This window comes from Condylura cristata, unplaced genomic scaffold, assembly GCF_000260355.1.
Source record: "Condylura cristata isolate star-nosed mole 26May11 unplaced genomic scaffold, ConCri1.0 scaffold00010, whole genome shotgun sequence".
NCBI lineage: Eukaryota > Metazoa > Chordata > Mammalia > Eulipotyphla > Talpidae > Condylura > Condylura cristata.
Genome location: NW_004567111.1, coordinates 51,348,100 through 51,367,347, shown reverse-complemented (window position 1 = coordinate 51,367,347; position 19,248 = coordinate 51,348,100). Strand labels below are relative to the sequence as shown.

General features: G+C 38.1%; 1 protein-coding gene across 4 annotated transcripts in view; it reads right to left on the bottom strand.

The window, feature by feature from the left end:
- The window catches only part of INTS6 (integrator complex subunit 6), a 98,232-nt gene extending 97,457 nt beyond the window's left edge, over positions 1 to 775 (bottom strand). For 3 of the 4 annotated variants that reach the window (XR_001145333.1, XR_001145334.1, XR_001145335.1), the window contains exon 1: positions 56 to 658. Coding sequence is in view for 1 of the 4 variants with exons in the window: in XM_004680237.2 (XP_004680294.1) it covers positions 56 to 166 (111 nt within the window). In the remaining 3 variants the exon portion in view is untranslated. Of the gene's footprint in view, positions 1 to 55 lie in introns of all 4 variants that reach the window. The other variant, XM_004680237.2, reaches the window with a different exon arrangement.
- Between the last annotated feature and the right edge of the window lie 18,473 nt (positions 776 to 19,248).

Sequence of the window (19,248 nt, the reverse complement as noted above, 5' to 3'; positions counted from 1 at the left end):
TGCCGCCCGCGGGCCGCCGGGCCGGGGTCGCCGCCCGGGCTCGGTCAGTCAGTACCTTCATGAAGGTCTCTACCGCGCCTTTGGCCGTGTCCAGGTAGGTGGTGCCCAGATGGCTGCGCTGGTTCATAGAGGCAGACGTGTCTATCAGGAACAGTAAGATGGGCATAGTGCTGGCCGGGGACACCGGGGCCCGAGGTGGTGGAGAAAGAGATGGTAGAGGTGGAGGCGCCGGTGGCGGCGGCGACCGCCGCTACGCGGGGCGGGGGAGCGCGGCCCCCGGGAGGAAAACACCGTCTGGTCTTTCCTCCGGCTGCGGGGAGTTTCTCCCCCGATAGTTGAGAGGAAACTCCCCAGACCCAGTCCTCCCCGTCGTACCCCCGCCTCCGCCTCCTCCTGCCTGCCTGCCCGCTGGGGCGGGCGCCCGGCCGTCAGTCTGTCGGTGCGTCCCCCCCGCCTCGGGGGTCCCGTCCCCGCTCCCGGCCCCTGTGTGTGTCCCAGCGGGAGACGGGCCTGGCTCCCCACCCCACCCCCGGTGCAGGGAGTGGGGACCTGGGAGCTGGCGAAGAGGGGAGTGGGCTGAGGGGAGATTGGCCCTGGGGCTGTTGGGAGAAGTTTCAGGGACTCCCTCCGCACCCCGGCGGTGTCACCACTTTCTCAGCCCCTCTCGCTACTGAAGCGCTTTTCTCACACTCCGGTTTTAACTCAAGCAGAGGCTGCAGAGACTCCGCCCCCTGACACGTCCTCTGGCCACGTGATGCGCCGCCCCGCCATTCTATTGGCTATCCCCAAGCCTTTCATTAGCATATTCAAACAGCTCAGGGGCGGGGGGAACTTGTAGGCTGGCTCCGGGGACAGTTATTGAGCACGCGCGGAGGCGGGGCGTCGGGTGCGCGCGAGAGCGAGCGCGAGGGACGAGCAGGCGGGCGGGCAGACCTGGAGGCGGGCTCCGGGAAGGGGCGTGGACGGACCGCGAGGTGGGGGTGGGGGTGGGGGCCGCGTCAGCGCGCGCTGGGAGGCCGCGGCTGTGAGTCTGCGCTTCGGGGCTGCCCCCCCCCCTTTGGCTGTTGGAGGTGATCGGGGTCGGGGGAAGGGAAATGGAGGCCGGCCTCACCTCCCCTTCTGAGGTCGCTGGAGCAAACCCCTTCCCCGGTGGCGTACTGAGGAGGAAGATGAGTAGAGTGATCAAACACCGGCTTGGAAAAAAAGAAGCAGCCTGCGATCGCCCAGCCGGGAGGGCTCTGGCTCCGCGGTAGCTGGCGGAGGTTCCTCGGGCCTCAGAGGGCCGCCCCAGCGCGGGCGGACCCGGGGCGGGGGAGGGGAAGTGAGAGGTTGTTTATGACCTGGGACTAATCTCTGCTAGTCGTAACGCCCGGGCTGGGGAGTGGGAACGAGGGGCCTGTCTATCCGAGAGGCTTGCTCGGCCCTAGGGGTAGCGATCAGAGTAGTCTTATGAACCCAAGGCCAGCAGTCCTGCTGAAGGGAGACCCACCTAAAAGGGCACAAACCTTCCTCTCCTAACTCAGCCTTAAAAGGCGTGAGGGAGACTCCCAACCATATATAAACAGTTTGTTGCCCATTGTATCGTCAGGGGAAAATGCCCGATCATAGTTAAAGAACACGTCTCAACCCATGTGTAGTTAATGGCCCTACATTATCAATTTCAGAGCTGAAAGGAAGCTTAGCAAACCAAACAAAATACGTAAGCTTGCTCAGGTGACACAGAATTGGGTTCCCCCATAGCCCTGCCAGTGCTTTTCTTTCACCATATGCTGCTACAGATTCGTCCCAAATACAGTGTGTGTGAGAGGGAGAAAGATGTTCTTGGTTAAAACATGCCTATGTGTAATTTCATTACTGTGAAGTAATGAAACCTGTCCTATATCCCGAAGGAAACAGTTCACTCAGATATACTAGATGACAAACTGACGATATTGCCTGAGTCAGTTAATTACAAGTTGAATTGGTAACTTAGAAGGCATTTTAAAATCTTGAATCTTATATCTTGGGCTTTTCCTAATATGTAAAACAATCTCTGAACTTTGTGTTAATTTACAATAGGGCTATTTCAATAGCATGCTATTTTATATGGACTACTGAAGAGTGACCTTTTTAAAAGAGATTTGGACTATAAGATGAAATACAACTCTTAGTACCCACTGTATACTGGGCAAAAGTGGGGTTTTTAAAAAAATATGGTCCCTTCAAAGAGCTATGGTTTTTCTAGAAAAATATTAGACATATTATTAGCTTCTACAGTGCAGAAAGGGACTTGCCATTAAATAATTCAGAAATGGGAAAAATATACTACCTTGGGGTGATGAAAGAACATTTTCCAAAGTCATATTTAAGCTTTGCCTTAAACCAGTATTTCTCAAACTGGGAACACAGACTTGGAGATAAGAGTCAGTGATTTTTGATACTTGAAAATTTGTGTTTTCATTTTGATGACAGTATACAGTAGTTGTTTTGTTGTTGTTTTTAACCAGTTATAAAGACAAAAATTTTGAAAGTGAAAATTTGCAAGCAAAAGATCTTCATAGAATTGGTCTTTATTTTTCTATATCAGGTCTTGTGCATGTTCAAAAATGTATTCTCTAGAACCATAGAATTTCTTTTACATTTTCTACGGTTGAGAAACACTGCTTAAAAGGATCAGTAGGATTTGGCGGTGTGGGTAAAGGAAGAGAAAGCAGCTGTTGAAAAACCCCTTTAAGATATTAAAAAGTATTGAAGAAAGTAAGTTAGTGTAACATTGTTAAAACGGCCTTCTCAGAAACAAAGAAGTTCAGATAGGGTGGAGCACCCGATATATGAAGAATAGTGTAAGTTCTAGAAAGATCAGTTTTAGACAGTATTCTAGGCTAAGCTTTCAGTTGGGGTGCTCAGTACAAAGCCGTGTTTGAAGGGCATCAAATTACTGAAGTAGATGAACATGTATTTGTGATGGCTTTAACTATTAGTTATTTGAAATCATTTGCAGTGAGGCCATTATGTGTCTTCCTTCATTCAGTGGAGTTAACAGACTGTCATAGTAGGTTCTTAAATTGAAATGTATGGTAGAGCACAATCCGATGCAAAGAGCAGGAGAACCAGGTTGAGCCAAGCTGGAGCATATAATCCAGAACCAGTGCATGTGAAGGCACCTGATAGCAAAGGACATGTTTCCACTTCAGAAACTAAAAACTGAACAGAGGTCTAAGAAGCAGGAGAGAAATCAGGATGTACAAAGGCAGCAAATCAATAAGACAACAGAACCAAGAAGCATTGACAAATGATCCTTAGACAAGTTGTGAAATAGTCCCAGTTTATTCTTAATGATTCTGTTTGACAATTAAGCCATTAGTTGTTGATGGCTTAAAGCCATGGTGCTAGGCCAGGAAGTGCACATCAGCATCACCCATAGAGTTTTAAAATAATAAATATACAAAATTCCCATCCCCAGAACTAAAGCGTCCCCATATCACCTCATTTTTAAAAAGCTTTCAAGTGAACCTTACAATGATTAAGAATTACATGCTTAGGGCCCTCCCTGTTGGCGCATGATGAAGCTGTCCACAACCATTTTGTATATCCCTGGCCAGGGGGTAACCACCCACATGGCACAGCTGATCTCTCATGCTGCTCCCCTCAGCAGTGCATTTCATTTCTCTGCCTGTTCTCCCCACTCTGTCTCTGGTGAATCCTCTCACCTGCACCTCTGGCCTGTACCCCAGTTCCTGTATGCATAAGTAAATAAGTCTTTTTAAAAATTACATATACATTAAGAATATGTATATGTCTAGCATCTAAAGTACTCAGTAAATAACCTACCACCCAGAATTACTATATTTCTTAGAAGAACAACTAAAATCTGCAAACTAAAAGGAAAAGATCTATAAATGTGATAACAATGTCAGTAACACTGGATTTGTATCATATGCTAATTTTTAAATTGCTTGACTTCAACTATGTTTGACAAAAAATTAAAAGGGAAACTAAATAGTGCCAGAGATAACCACAGTTCTCCTTGAGTTTAACATGAGATAGAAAAAATGAAACTTCACTCAATCTCTGTGATTCTAGGTTTATTTTTCTAAAATGTGGCCCCTAAATGTAAGCCAACTATTTCATCATACTCAACTGAAGAAACAGTGAGCTCTTGCAATTCTAAGGGGAAAACTAGTTGAATAGTGTGTGCTAAACTCTATCCTGTTGCAGTCAAGGGCTAGGAGAAATTTTTCTGGTCAAAAGAGATAAGTGGGAAAAAGCTTGCTTTTTGCTGCTGTTTTTCAAGAACTGTTGTGGTTCCTGTTTAAAAGGGTATGAATAAGCTATATGAAACCTTCTGAAAGATTGGTGACTCTGGCTTAAACAAGAGCCTAAATTGTTAAAATGGAACTATTCTAACAAGAGTTGATGAATTTCATTCATTTGTAGGAAACAAGAGAGTACTCTTAAGATAGATATATATATATATATATCTTTTTCAACTCTTAATATATTTTATATATTTTAAAACAATTAAGCAGTGTATCAGTTTTAAAATAATTAGGCGCCGATGACTTGGCTTGTGATATCTGGATTGCCATCTGAATAGGATAATTTGATGAACCTAGTGTTCTTCATATGTAACTTAACAAAGTTTCTTTTGACCATTTCCTTAACTCTATTCTTTGATGTCACAATAGTCAATGATTTTAAGAGGTTGAGAATTTAATCAAAAAAAACCATGAAGTAATAAACATAAAAAATTAGGTCTGAAACAATCCAGCAAGATGTGTTTACATAATACATAGGAAATTAATTTTGCTCATCCTAATATCCTCAGGAAAAAAAATATTACTTGAGACTGTTATTTAAAAGGATCTTTCCAGTGAGCAGCATTTCACAGTAATAATTTAATCTCAAACAATTCAAAATCAGTTCTGAAAATGGACATATCCAGGTTGAGAGTTAGAATCTTAGTAGAGCTATTTGTTGAGCATGAACATTTCAACAATTCTTTCAACTGATATTATTGAACATCTATTATGTTACAGATACTGTAGTAGGAATTAGAGAGTTTTAACTTAATGGAGAGGTGAAGACAACTAATACAAATAGACGACTAGGACCTCAAGGATTGTTATTGAAAATCCAAAGCATCATGCCATATGTTATCAATTTGAGCCTTTGGTTCTGAGAAATGCAATTGGTTTTGGACCACTGGAAGAAAAAAATGCTAATTAATCCACGACACAATGCTTATTAGAATTTTTCCACATTCTATTAAAGTCCACCAATCAGGCATATTTAGTGATGCAAAATGTTTTATAAGATGTGCCAGTAGCCACTAATATCAGGAACAAGACAAGGTTGTCCGCTGTCACCATTATTGTTCAACATAGTATTAGAAGGAAGAAACAATTAGTCAAGGAAAAGACAATCACTGTTCAAATTGTAAAAGAAAGGAAAACACTATTTTCAGATGATATGGCACTCTATGGTAAGAACGTAAAAGACTATAAAAAAAAGCTATTTAAAATAATAAATGAATGCAGTAATGTGGCAGGCTACAAAACTAATACACAAAAATCAGTTGCATTGCTGTATACAACAGTGCATCAGAAGGAAAATAAAACAATCCCATTTACAATCACACCAAAAAAAAAAATTAAATAGCTGGAGGTAAACATAACAAAGGAGGTAAAGGACCTATATAAAGCTATAAGGTTCTATTAAAAGAAATAAGACAGAGCCCTCCCTGGTGGCCAGCGGGTTAAAGCACAGCACTGAGAAGCTAAAGCCACTTCCACATGAGTTCCATTCCCGCCTGCCCGGGAGGTGACATATGTTGCGGCAGACCTCTCCTGATCCGCCCGCTGCTCCCCTCAGCAGTGTACTTCGTCGATCTGCCTGTTCTGCTCCCCACTCTGTCTCTGGTGAAGCCTCTCGCCGCCCCTGAGCCTCTAGCCTGTACCCCAGTTCTGTATGAATAAATAAATCTTAAAAAAAAAAAAAGAAGACAAAGAAGTGGAAAGCTATCCCGTGCTCATGAATTGAAAAAAAATACATATCATAAAATGGGCATATTACCTGACATAATTTACAGACTCAAATATCAAGATCCTAATGACTTTTTTCAAGAAAATTGAATAAACAAAAGGTCCAGATAGCTAAAGCAATCCTGATAGAAAAGAAAAAAGATAGGAGTATCACACTTCTGACTTCAAACTCTATTACACAGCAAGAGTAATTAAAATAGTGTTACTATTAGAACAAAAACAGAAACTCAGACCACAGAATATAATGGAATATATGTTGGAATGGAATTATATGCTCCTGGAATAGCACAGAAAGCTGAGATAAACCCACACAAGTAAGGACGGTTAATCTTTTGACAAAGGAACACAGCCATACAATGGAGAAAAGAAAGCCTCTTTAACAAATAGTACTGGAAAACACTGATAGCCACATGCAAGAAAAAATAAGATCACTTCCATACTTAACTCCATACACAAAACTAGTTGGAAATGAATTAAAGAATTGTATATAAAAACCAAACCTATAAAATAATGAAAGAAAATGGAGGGTTCACACTATAGGACAGATGTATCTAAGAGGTAAATAGGAATATATTTAAGAACTCAACTCCAATGGCCAGGGAAAACAAAAAAAGTGGGAGTGCATCAAATTAAAAGGCTCCAAACCTCAAACCATGACAAAAAAAAGGGGGACAAATTAAAGAATGGGGAAAAAATGTATATCACGCATCTGACAAGGAGCTAATTTCCAAAATATGCAAAATAAACTTATAAAACAATGAGACAGCCCAATCAAAAAATGGCCAAAAGACCTAAGTAGACACTTTTCTGAAGAAGACATTCAGGTGGCATACAAACATGAAAAATTGCTCAACGTGACTTATCACGAGGGAACTGCGCATCAAAACCACAATGAGATACCATCTTACCCTGTAAGAATGGTCCATATCAAAAAGAACAGAAATAACAAATGTTGGCAAGGATATGGTAAAAAAGGAAATCTCTCCACTGCTGGTGGGAGACAAGTTGGTGCAGCCTGTAATGGAGATTTCTTAAAAATCGAAATTCCATATAATCCAGCAATACCTCTATTATTATCTTAAAAGTGTGAAAACTGATACAAAAAGATTTATTCATGCCTGTGTTCATAACATCACTTTGCCAAGTCATGGAATCAATGTAAGTATCTTTCTATAGGTGACTAAAATAAAGAAATTGTGTAATGCATATGCAACAGATATTACACAATATATAAAAAGTTGAAATGTCTTTTGGAACAAAATGAATGATCCTTGAGGTAATTATTTTAAGTGAAAATAAGTTAGAAAGTGAAAAATAGATATTGATGGTTTCATGCATCTGTGGACTATAAATAACCAAAAAAAAAAATACAGAGGTAAAATACAGCAGGCTATAAATCTTCAGCTTAGTAAAATGTACTGATTACCAGAAGGAATAGGGGGGAATAAAAGGGGTGTGGAAGAAGGTAGATGATATGGGTGGTTTGGTGGAGGGTGAGCAGAACATTGCACATATGGGGAAGCAAAAATGTAGCCCCCAAATTTAAAATTAATGCCCCATATTGTCTGTACTTCCAGACCACTGACATCCATATTATGAGTTTTGATGCTGGTGCTTTCTTTACCCAGTGAAAATGTGTTAATAAAAGGTTTTCTGTGTACAATCAAGGCTCACATATTTTCTTTAAATGAGTGAAGAATCTACTAAGGTTTACAACTGTGAGTTGTGCCACCAGTAATAACCACAAAGTTTGCACATGTATAGGATATGACAGCAACATCTCAATTACTTTCTCATGACAGCATTATAAGATAGCATTACTGTAGGCTGAATCTGATCTTAGAGATGTTTACAAAGAAATGGATATCTTAAGAGTCAGTAAAATATGAAGTACTTGAACATCATTAGTTCCTAAACATCATTAAAATGTGAGTACTGAGGATGGGCGGCTAATCTTCTAAAATAACTGATAACTGAGCAGACAGAAGTCGTTTGGGGATGCACAAGTAGAAAAGTGATAGAAGTTAAGACTGGGTCACACCATAAAGGATTTTATATGTCTAACTAGGAAATTTTGAATTGTATCTATGGTGATAGACAGTTTTGGGGTAAGATAATGATATAATGAGATTTTCATTTTAGAATGATCATTTCAGTAACAATTGGGAAGATGTATTTGAATGGGAAAACTGTGGAAAATAACATTAAGTGATTCCTGCATTAATCCAGGGAACAAGTAATCACTGTGGAGGGAAGTGGCAACAGGAAGAGAGGTCTATAAAAGACATTGAGGTGATAGATTTGATAGGACTTAGTGAACTAAGTTGGTGCAGGCAGAATTATATTTGACATTAAATCCAATTTGTATCATGTAATAGCATGAAAATACTGGTAACTACAATTTGTCTAATTTTTAAAAAGAATTATTTATGCATACAGAACTGGGGTACAGGCCAGAGGTACAGGGACAGTGACAGGGTTCAACAGAGACAGAATGGGGGAGCAGAACATGAAGATCAGTGGAGTACACTGCTGAGTGAAGCAGCAGGCAAAACTGGAGAAGTCCGCCGCACATGTGGGTCACCTCCCTGGCCAGGGATCGAACTGGTGTTAAAGCTGCTGCTAGTTTCATAGTGCTGTGCTTTAACCTGTTGCGCCACCAGGGAGGATCTGATAACTATAAATTCTAATAAAAATCAGTGAGATTTACTGTCACTTATTAAATAGGTATTTACTGAGTCTTCACTATGTTCAGGAGCTGGGATTTTTTTTATTATTATTATTAAACTTCTTATTTTCTTACATTGTACTTCATTTTTGTACAATATTTGATTTCTCCTCTCAAGTATAGTTCTCATAAATCTTCCAGTACCACATCATCCATGAACCATCACCTTGTGCTCTTCTTTCCCCTGTTTTCAACCCTCTCCCTCATCTTTCCCTGCTGTATGCCTCAGATTTATAGTTTGCCTGGAAGTTTTATCTTTTTTTTTTTTTTTGGACAGTTTGGTTTCCCTATATTCCTCCTATAAGTAAAAATATCTGATATTTTTGTTTTTCCTTCTGACATATTTCACTGAGCATAATCCCTTCTAGCTTAATGCATGTTGCTGCAAATGGCATGAGTTTATCTTTTCTGATTGCTGAGTAATATTCCATTGTGTATATATACCACATCTTCTTGATCCAGTCATCTGTTTGGGGCATTTAAGTTGTTTCCATATCTTAGTTATTGTAAATAGTGCTTCAATAAGCATAGGTGTGTAAGTTTCCTTTCGAATTAATGTTTTTGTCTCTTTTGGGTAGATTTATAAGAGTGGACTCACTGGGTCATAAGGTAGATCCATTTTCAGTAATTTGAGGAATCTCCACACAACTTTCCATAGTGTTTAGACCAGTTTGCATTCCCACCAGCAGTCTGTAAGGGTTCCTTTTTAGGAGCTGGTAATTTAGCAGTGAATGAAACAGGGAGGAAAATGCCTGTCCTTGTGGAGTTTAAATTCTAGTAGGAGAGGTAAATAAGTAAATTATTTGGTATGTTCACTGTACATGATAAGGAGAAATGATAAAGCAGAGAAGCGAAACATTGTGCAGAGGGAGATGACTGAAGTTTTAAATATGATGACTAGGGAAAGAATCATTGAGAAAATAACTTTTGGGTAGAGATTTGAACGCAATGATAGAATTGTGTAAAGGAAGATATTTTTTCCATTTACTGAAGTTCAGTAAAATGTGATTTGAAATGTTGACATGTTAAAGTCTTGTTTGTTGGTAAGGATTTAATACCATAGCTCCCCATTCCTCATCTTAGTCCCGGGGGATACGTTTTAAGATCACTAGTAGGTATCTGAAAGCACCAGGTAGTACTGAATCATATATATATACTGTTTTCTCCTATACATACCTATTATAACTTTTAACCTATAAACTGTACACAGTAAAATTAGCAACAATAACTCATAGTAAAACAATTATAGCTATACTGTACTAAATTACTGAATGTGGTCTTGGTCTCTGTCTCTCAAAATATCTTATTGTATATATTTTAGACCACAGCTGACCTCAGCTAACTGAAATCACAAAACAAAATGGCAGATAAGGTGGGGCGAAATATTGTACATAGTCTAACAGGCAGGCCATAGAATAGAAGATGCAAGCATTTTAAATATGTGGAAGAAACTGCTTCCCAATTAAGAACACCTACCTTTAAGATAAGTGTTTGAATCATTGTATGTTCTGAACCATTTGCTTCTTGACCTGTTATAGCAGCCTACGCTAACATAATGTGTCAGTGCCTGAAACCTTCAACAAGTCCCAATGTACCACCATGCTCCACAATAAAACATTTTTATATAATGTGGCAAAAGTTAGTAAACTATATGTGAGTAAAGCAACAGGGAGGTAGGCCAAACCCTAAAAAATGTTTGTATTCTAGCCATCATTCTTATACAACTTGAAACCCTAGTGTTTTCAAAGCAGTCAGGAAGGATATAAAATCAATATAAGAAAATTACATAACTTGATGGTTTCCCTAAGCAACTAACACTATTATTCCTACTATTAGAACATTTCAAGTATGTTTTCTTTCAGTTATTGAAATGTAGAGACAGTCATTATGGGCTCTGAAAATAATAACCAAGATACGATTTTTGACTTCATAAAGTGCATGGCCTACTAGAGAAAATAATACTAACACCAGGAAGAACATAGACAGTGCCAAAAAATAAGTGCAAATCAAATCTCTAATTGAAGTGAGAAATTCATTCAGACTAGAAGAGACGAGAATTAGACAACCAAAAGAAGAAACATTTTTTTGTTGAAAATTTACAATTTTTACCATTAAACTTTTCATTTTAAAAGAACTTGTCAAAAATATTCAAGATTTTTGGCTTTGAAACACTGGCCTTGGAGGGGAAGGTCATATATATTTTGAATGTAAAATGATAAAACAAAAAAAATCACATTTTTTACTCTTTAAAGATTTATTTATTTATGCATAGAAAAACTAGGGTATAGGCCAGAGATGTAGGGGTGAGAGGATTCCCCAGAGACAGAGTAGGGAGCAGAACAGGCAGATTCACTAAAATACACCACTAAGAGGAGCACTAGGTGAGACAGGAGAAGTCTGCTGTACCATATGTGGATCAGCTCCCTGGCCAGAGATCAAACTTAGGCCATAGTTGTGGCTTCTCAGGCCACCAGAAAGTCCCCAACAAAAAATTACTTAAAATCTCACTATTGAGACATAGCCACTGGTAATATTTTATTATATATCCTTTATATCTTAAATAAGGTTAAGACATTCTTATATATTCTTATTTATGCTTTTTTCCACTTAATCTAATATGAACATTTTTCATACCTACATAACTTTTTAAATATGACTTTGAATAAATGCATAATATCCTATTCCACTGAGATATCATGATTTGTTTTCCTTCTATTCCTAGATACTTTATTTCCAGATGTTTTATTTTTATAAATAAGAATACACTGAATAACCCTATACATAAATGTTTGTAATAATTCAGCAACTATTATTTGAACACTAATTACTGCTCTAGAGGATGAATGGATGGATGGATGGATGGATGGACAAATATATCAGTCAATCTCCTATTTGTTTTATTTCTCTGAAGACTCCTAACTAATACAACAGTAATAGTAAATATTTGTATACATTATAAGACAAAATCAATTATAACATTACAGAGAAATTAAACGATGGAGAGAATGCTAAGAAGCTATGGAAAATGGATGACTGCCTAAGCTGACCAGAGAAATTCAGGATCAAGCTACATGCTCCAGTGAAATGCATTAGGTAACTAATGGAGGATAGCATGGACAAGCAGCAAATCATTTAGGCTTTTCATGGGGAAAGATTCCAGCTCACACATGGTCAGTCTTTAGGAAACTGGACAAATATTCCTTTAAGTATTGAGAGCTTTCAGTCAGGAATAATAGGAAGAAACAGGCAAAGACCAAATGTTGTTGGCCTGAAGGAAATGGGAAGACAAGTATTACACTGCTCACTATTGCTAGACACCTATAAGCTATGTGTTCTTACTTTCTCAGGAAAAAAAAAAAAAGGAGACAAGTAGTTAACATACTAGTGCACAAAATAGAAAAGAAGTAAAAGTTAGATCTCAATTCAGAGACATAATACTTGGCAAGTCTGAGGAGTTATTATTGTATGTATTTATTTATATTTACAAAAGGCCAGAGGTGCAGGAAGTGAGAGGATTCACCAAAGACATAGTGGGGAGCAGAACAGGTGAAGTGACTGAACTACACTTTTGAGGGGAGCAGCAGGAGAAGATAGGAGAGGCCTGTTGTGCCATGTGAGTCAGCTGCCTGGATGGAGGTTGAACTTGTGCTGCTATGGCTGTGGAAAACTTCATAGTGCTGAGACTTAATTGCTTTTGCCACCAGGGAGGACTAGGGGTTATTATTGACCCATCCATGGGAACTAGGGTTTGAGGACATGGCTCCAGTCCCTGTGAAGACTGTTGGAATACGTATACCTGGCATAAAAAGAATGCAGAGACGCAGGAACAAAGGAAAATGACGGGGAAGCAATCAACAACGACAAAAGAATTTGCTCGTAAGAACAAGATGGGAAAGTGACAGCTTCTAGGATATTGGGAAGAATATAATTTTAATATCCACTAGTCTCCAAAGACCCATGTTCTGAAATAGTGAATATAATAACTCAACCTCTTATAATGCTTATAATATCTATCATTGGTGATGAGCACATAGGTGCTCTCATGAACCCACTTAATTTGCCAGATTAACTTATGCTCTTCATTCTCTCTTGAAAACATGCCCACAGCATGCTATATTCTCAAAACTAGTAGGATACCCTTTGATAGAAATGTGAACTTCCACTCCCTCTACAAGTTCTATGCTTATGGAGTAAATTAGGTTTTTTCCCCAAAAACCTTTTTTATAAGTTGTAATTATGTTAACACTAAATATTGTGTAAATCAATGAAATGTGAAACAAAATAAACTACTCTCTTAATAAGAAAACTCAAAACAGAAAAAGTAGAATTCTACAGTATTTTGTGTTTCAAAAGATTGACGAATGAAATATTCTAGTTTAAATTCAAACAAAAAATGTAAGGCATGCACATATCTTTTCTAATTTCTCTGCTTTAGTTGATCTTTACAATCCATCACCTACCCATGTTGGATAAGAGAATTTTTCCTATACCTTGTACTTATATAATACCTTTGTTCATTCTTCATAAAGAATACTATCTAGCAAAGCAAAAATCTAGAAAGTAATACATGCTTTTTTGGTGACTCTAACACTTTTATGTACATGTCTGTTTAGGTTATTCCTCTAAGTTTTAGTAATCCTGTAACTCCTATCTAGTAAATTTTGTGAACACTGATAGTTCACTGTTATTTATTATATAAGGTTACCAGGAATTTCATTTAGAGGCCAGATTGTGATTGTTTCATTATAGGGCAATGTTTTAGATTTTAATAGTTCTTTCTGTGAGGAATCTTAGAAATCATCTAGTGCAGCTAGTTCTCTTGTGTTAAAGATAAGTAAACTAAAGACTAGAGTTAAAGAAAGGAAAATTTAAAGTTAAGGAAAATTTTATTGAAATAAAATTAAAAAAATAAAATTTTAAATTGCCCCAACATTGTATCTTCCCCATGGTATATAAACTTCTAATCCAGGGATCTCAAAGCACATTTAACTAGACCATTGACTATTCTGATATCTTGATACCAAAATTATTTTCCCAAGTGGATTGTCTCCTCTCAGGCACTACTGAAAGAAAGATCAGTATTTGCAAGTGAATCAGTTGTATTCATCCATAAATAAGAAACCTGAAAACAAGGTTATTTTTTATGTATATAATAATTTATTTTTACACATTTTTGTGCATTTTTCACCTCAGTTGCAATCCCCTTGCGTTTCCCATCACCAAATCACCCAATAACAAGGGTTATTTTATCAGAAATGTCAGGGGTAGGTGGCTAAGACCTCATCTGTACACTGTGTTTTATAATGTTATTCAGAACATGAGGCTGCTTCCTATTTTCTGGTCCAGCCAACCTTAATGTGTGCTTTTCATTCATAATTAACTGATTTTTTTTTTCAAAAAGATTTATTTAGTCATACAGAACTGGGGTACAGTCCAGTGGTGCAGAGGTAGTGAGAGGTTTTCCCAGAGACAGAGTAGGAAGCAGAACAGCAGATCAACGAGGTACACTGCTGAGGGGACCAGCAGACAGGTCAGGAAAGGCCTGCCACACCATGTGGGTCACCTCTGGGGGCTGGATCCAAGTTGCACTGAGAAGGCTGTGGCTAGCTTGCAGTGCTGTGGCCTAACCAGTTGAGCCACCAGGGAGGACCCTGTAATTAACTAATTTACCTCAAGTATTACAGGTTTGCTTTGGTAGAAGTAATGGGAAGAAGAAAAGTAAGCATGCAAGTTGAGCTGATCATCCTTAAAAAAAAAAAAAGAGGCCCTCCCTGGTGGCGCCGTGGGTTAAAGCACTGCACTGAGAAGCTAAAGCCACTTCCGCATGAGTTCGATTCCCGCCTGCCCCGGAGGTGACCACATGGCATGACAGACCTCTCCTGATTCTCCCGCTGCTCCCCTCAGCAGTGTACTTCAACGATCTGCCTGTTCTGCTCCCCACTCTGTCTCTGGTGAAGCCTCTCGCCACCCCTGAGCCTCTGGCCTGCACCCCAGTTCTATATGTACAAATAAATAAATCTTTAAAAAAAGAAAAAAGATTTTTCTGGAAGTAGTTTGAATAATGTCTTCTTACATCTGATTGGCTAGCTGCATCACACGAACACTTACCTGCAAGGGAGGCTGGAAAATGTAGCTTTTTTTACTGGACATATTATGTCCTCCATCAAAACTGAATGGGTGTTAGGAAGGCAAAAAGCAGGCTCTATAACTGAAGGTCTGTTGCCAAGCATTAGAATAAACATATGTGGGGGTGCCTAGAATACCTGGCCTTCAACAGATGCTGGAAAACTGTTAGTTTTTACTTTGTCAGAGAAAAACAATGAAACTAGTGGTGCTGTATTTATATTTCTCTCAGTAACAAAGAAGAAGTGTTTTTGTGCATGTAAAGAACCCATTATGGTAGTAAAATTTTATACCAGTGAATTTTATATATACATATTTTTGTGTATACATACAGAAGTATCTGTATGTATCTACTGCAATGTTTTGGGTTTTTTTAATATTTATTTATTTATGCACACAGAACTGGGGTACAGGCCAGAGATGCAGGGGTGGTGAGAGGATTCACCAGAGACAGAGCGGGGAGCAGAATAGGCAGATGGATGAAGTACACTGCAGAGGGTTGCAGCAGGTGGGTCAGCAGATGTCTGCCACACCATGTGGGTCACCTCCGGGGAGGGGATTGAACTCATGCAGAAGTGGCTTTAGTTTCTTAGTGCTGTGCTTTAACCCGCTGTGCCACCAGGGAGGGCCCCCTGTTGCAGTTTTTAACTACCATATTTCCAATAGAAAGCAGGTATACATTTTCCTTTTGAATAACTATTTTGTGAAATTTTTCAAATTAGATTTTTAGTAGAAAAACTGATTTTTACCACGGTTTGGCATTAATACATTGGCATTAATACATTGGTGTGGAAACTTTTAAAACTCATTTAATTGACCAGATTATCATTTTGGACAATGGCCAATAACTTATGAATATATAGTTGCAAAAGTTTTACATATAAGTGAGCTTTTTCATTGTATGAGATGGAAAATAATTGTTGTACTTAATTGTCATTAAAAATACAGTTTATCATAACAAAGCATGTTCAAATTGGTGGTAAGTTGAGAAGATAACATCTGTTGAATCTTTAAAATTTTATCACAAATACTTATTTGTATTATTAATATATTGTGAAGAAAGAACTTGGCATTCTGGCCCTCCCTGGTGGCACACTAGGTTAGGGTGCAGCACTGCAAGCTATCCGCAGTCGCTTCAATGTGAGGTGACCCACATGGCACAGCAGACATTTCCTATCCTGCCCACTGCTCCCCTCAGCATTGCACTTGGTCCTTCTGCCTGTTCTGCTCCCCACTCTGTCTCTGGTGAATCCTTTCAACACCCCTGCACCTTTGGCCTATACCCTAGTTCTGTATGCATAAATAAATCTCAAAAAAGAAAGATTTTGGCCTTCAAAAGATGTATCTATGGGGATCACTGGGTTTCTGATTTGTAAGAATTTCCAATTTGCAATAGGTATTACACTAGCAATAATATTGTATAAGATACTTATGTAAGAAGCAGTAAAAAGAAAAAAGACAAATAATCCAGTTACCCAGTTAATTACATATCTATACAAAATTGCAGTTTTAACTACCATCATTCCATGTACATACATTTTTTCCTTCTGACTTATTTTTTGTTTATTTTTCCTTTTGCTTAGATATACTCCATCATGTGTAGTTAAGCTTGTTTTATATAAAATCCATCTTTCTTTAAATTATTTCATTTCCTTTAATTCCACTTCATCCAGCTTCATGATACACCCAATGCCAGTTCAGCATCAATTCCGCTCTTACCTCTAATAATTTTGTCAACATTGTCATTTCATTGCCAACATTTTCTCTGTTGAAAGTTAGGCTCAATTGTGAAGGAGAATTGCCTAGCTATAACAATATCAACATTGGAGAGGTATTTTCAATATCTGTCAAAAATAACTGAAATAAAATACATAGTTCCCTTTAATCCATCAATCTGTTGTGAATTAAAAAAAAATTAAGCTCACAGGCTCTTCATTTTTCTCACTAATACATCCAAGAAGTTCTATTTGTACTTTAACAAGTACTGCTTTCACTTTCATAAAGAATTCCAAAACCTATTAGTTAGTCAGATCCAGTAGTTTGCTCCTCATGGACCATGCTAAGCAAACTCCCCTGGCTTTACGCCACCAGCAATCCCATTTGCCAGTGGGCTGCTGTAATCCTTCATAAAGGGGGCCCAGAAAGTGATAGCAAGCCCTATTCCTCTTAACCTTTTCTAACCCTTACTGAAGGAAATGGGAAAGGGTGAGTAAAAATGTTTGGCACGGTAGATTCTTTAAGTAAAATATAAATGTATACTCATGTTATGGATAAACTCTTTTTCAAAGTATGGTGTACCTTATTTTCTTAGGCATTTCAATGAAGTGAACTTTAAGAAACTACTAAATTTTTTTGTGAGTTCTTTTCATCTTGTCTAAATTACAAAATGTATTTCAACACTTTGCCATACCAGAGGATGTAGGTTTGTCTGTCATTTCACAGTAATCAAAGGAAAATTCTTCTGTTTAGTCTCTATACCATCGTAAAGTAGTTCTAATAATAAAAAGGCCTAAATTTCCAGTCCTCAGCAATAGTAAAGTATCTCAACTACTATGTTGTTCAAGCTTGGGCAGCTTGTTGCAAAACAGATAGGTAGTAAGTAATAGACGGTAAGTGTAATAGGGAATAGAAGGTAAAAATTAGATGGTTATTGACAATGTCTAAGATAATATGTAAGATTATAAATACTTTAAGACTAGAAAACTTTGAATAAGTAAATCAAAAAGAGTGGGGTGATATATTTAGACATACCTATTTTATACATCAGACACATCCCTATCTTATAATTGACATTTTTCCTCAAGGACATAGCTCAGAGAATTTTTATATTATCCTTTGGAAAACAGCCATTTAAAAATGGAGCTAAAAGTTCACATATCAGTCTTATAAGGTAGTGGAGTTATGTGATAACCTTGGAGATTTAGCTCCTGTTGTGCAAAGACTAGTAAATTGGAACTAGTATGGTTTAGAAAATAATAAAATAAAATAACTCCACAGTTCACTTCTGCTCTATTAAATATTTTTACTTGATATAGTTTCCTTGAGGAAGTGTTGATGCTAATAAAAGGACAGCAGGCATTTGCTAATGGTCTTAACTTTGATAAAGTAAACATAGAGGGTAAATCATGACTTTCAAATGCATGACTTTGAGATTTGGCCCAGGCTGAACTCAAATTTACCTTTGCACTATAAAAAACATTTGCTAGGCAGATGGGTAGATAAATAGCGTTTATCTTGTTTAGTAATGAATGTCAAGCTATCCAAGATCTTTTAGGCTCAAAATTGTTTATCCACACATAATTAAGAAGAACATTATAAACACCCCTAAAAAATTAATTCATTTCTATAATCTTTTCCTTTTCTTTACCTGCCACTTGTATTGCTGTGTTTTCAAAGTTATAAAAGTTCTAAAAAATTATAAATTCATAAAAACTTATGAAGCAGTTAGAAAAGTTTTGAGATAGATTATATGTGTGTGTGTGTGTGTACTTTTATATAAACCTTCCTCCTGGTGATTCTCAACCAGAGACTAGGAAGTCCTTGAAAATGTATGAGGTCACTTTTGGTTTCCCAGTGTTGGAAGGGATCCCTGAGAGTGAAACACTGACATTCAGTGCTGAAGCTAGGATATGAAATAGGATACAGTGTGGGACTGCCCTATAAAGCTACTTCTTACCCCATCCAAATGCCAAAGGTGCTGTCACATCTTAGAGAAGGACAATAGACTGAGCTATTATATGTAAATGAAGTATTTATTGTGAAGGGATACAGAGGTAAAAGAGTGTAGGGACTTGATACGTACTGGGGAATCATAAAACTTGTATTCAAATCCAGTTTCTGGCTCTACAACCTTAGGTATGTTAATTTAATGGCCTAAGACTCAGTTGCTCCATATTAGTAATACCTACCTCATAGAATTTGTAAGGATTAACCAAGTTAAAATACATAAATTACTTGACAAATGATAAGCTCGCAGTGGTGGCTATTACTATTCTAAGTCACTCAAGCCTTTCATTTTAGGTAATTATAATTGAAAAGCGGATCTTCAAATATATTTTTGAAAGCAACAGCCTCTACATTTAAAAATCTTAGATTGGAATCCATTACGTTTCCTGATGATGACAGTCATAATGCAAGCATGCTCTCAGTCACTAAATGTATTCAGAGGAAGCCATAAGGAGAGGTTATGAGTGGGAGTGGAGAGCATTCTCCGGTCAAAGAAAATTTGTGTGGGCTTTAAAAAAAAGAAAGAGTGTAAGGTAGATGCTTTACAGGGTGAAGAAATGCAGAGGAGGGCTGACCAAATTATAGATGGTAGTTTGCACAAGGGTAGTCATAGTTGATGAGAGATTGTTGCTGACCTTGGAACATGAG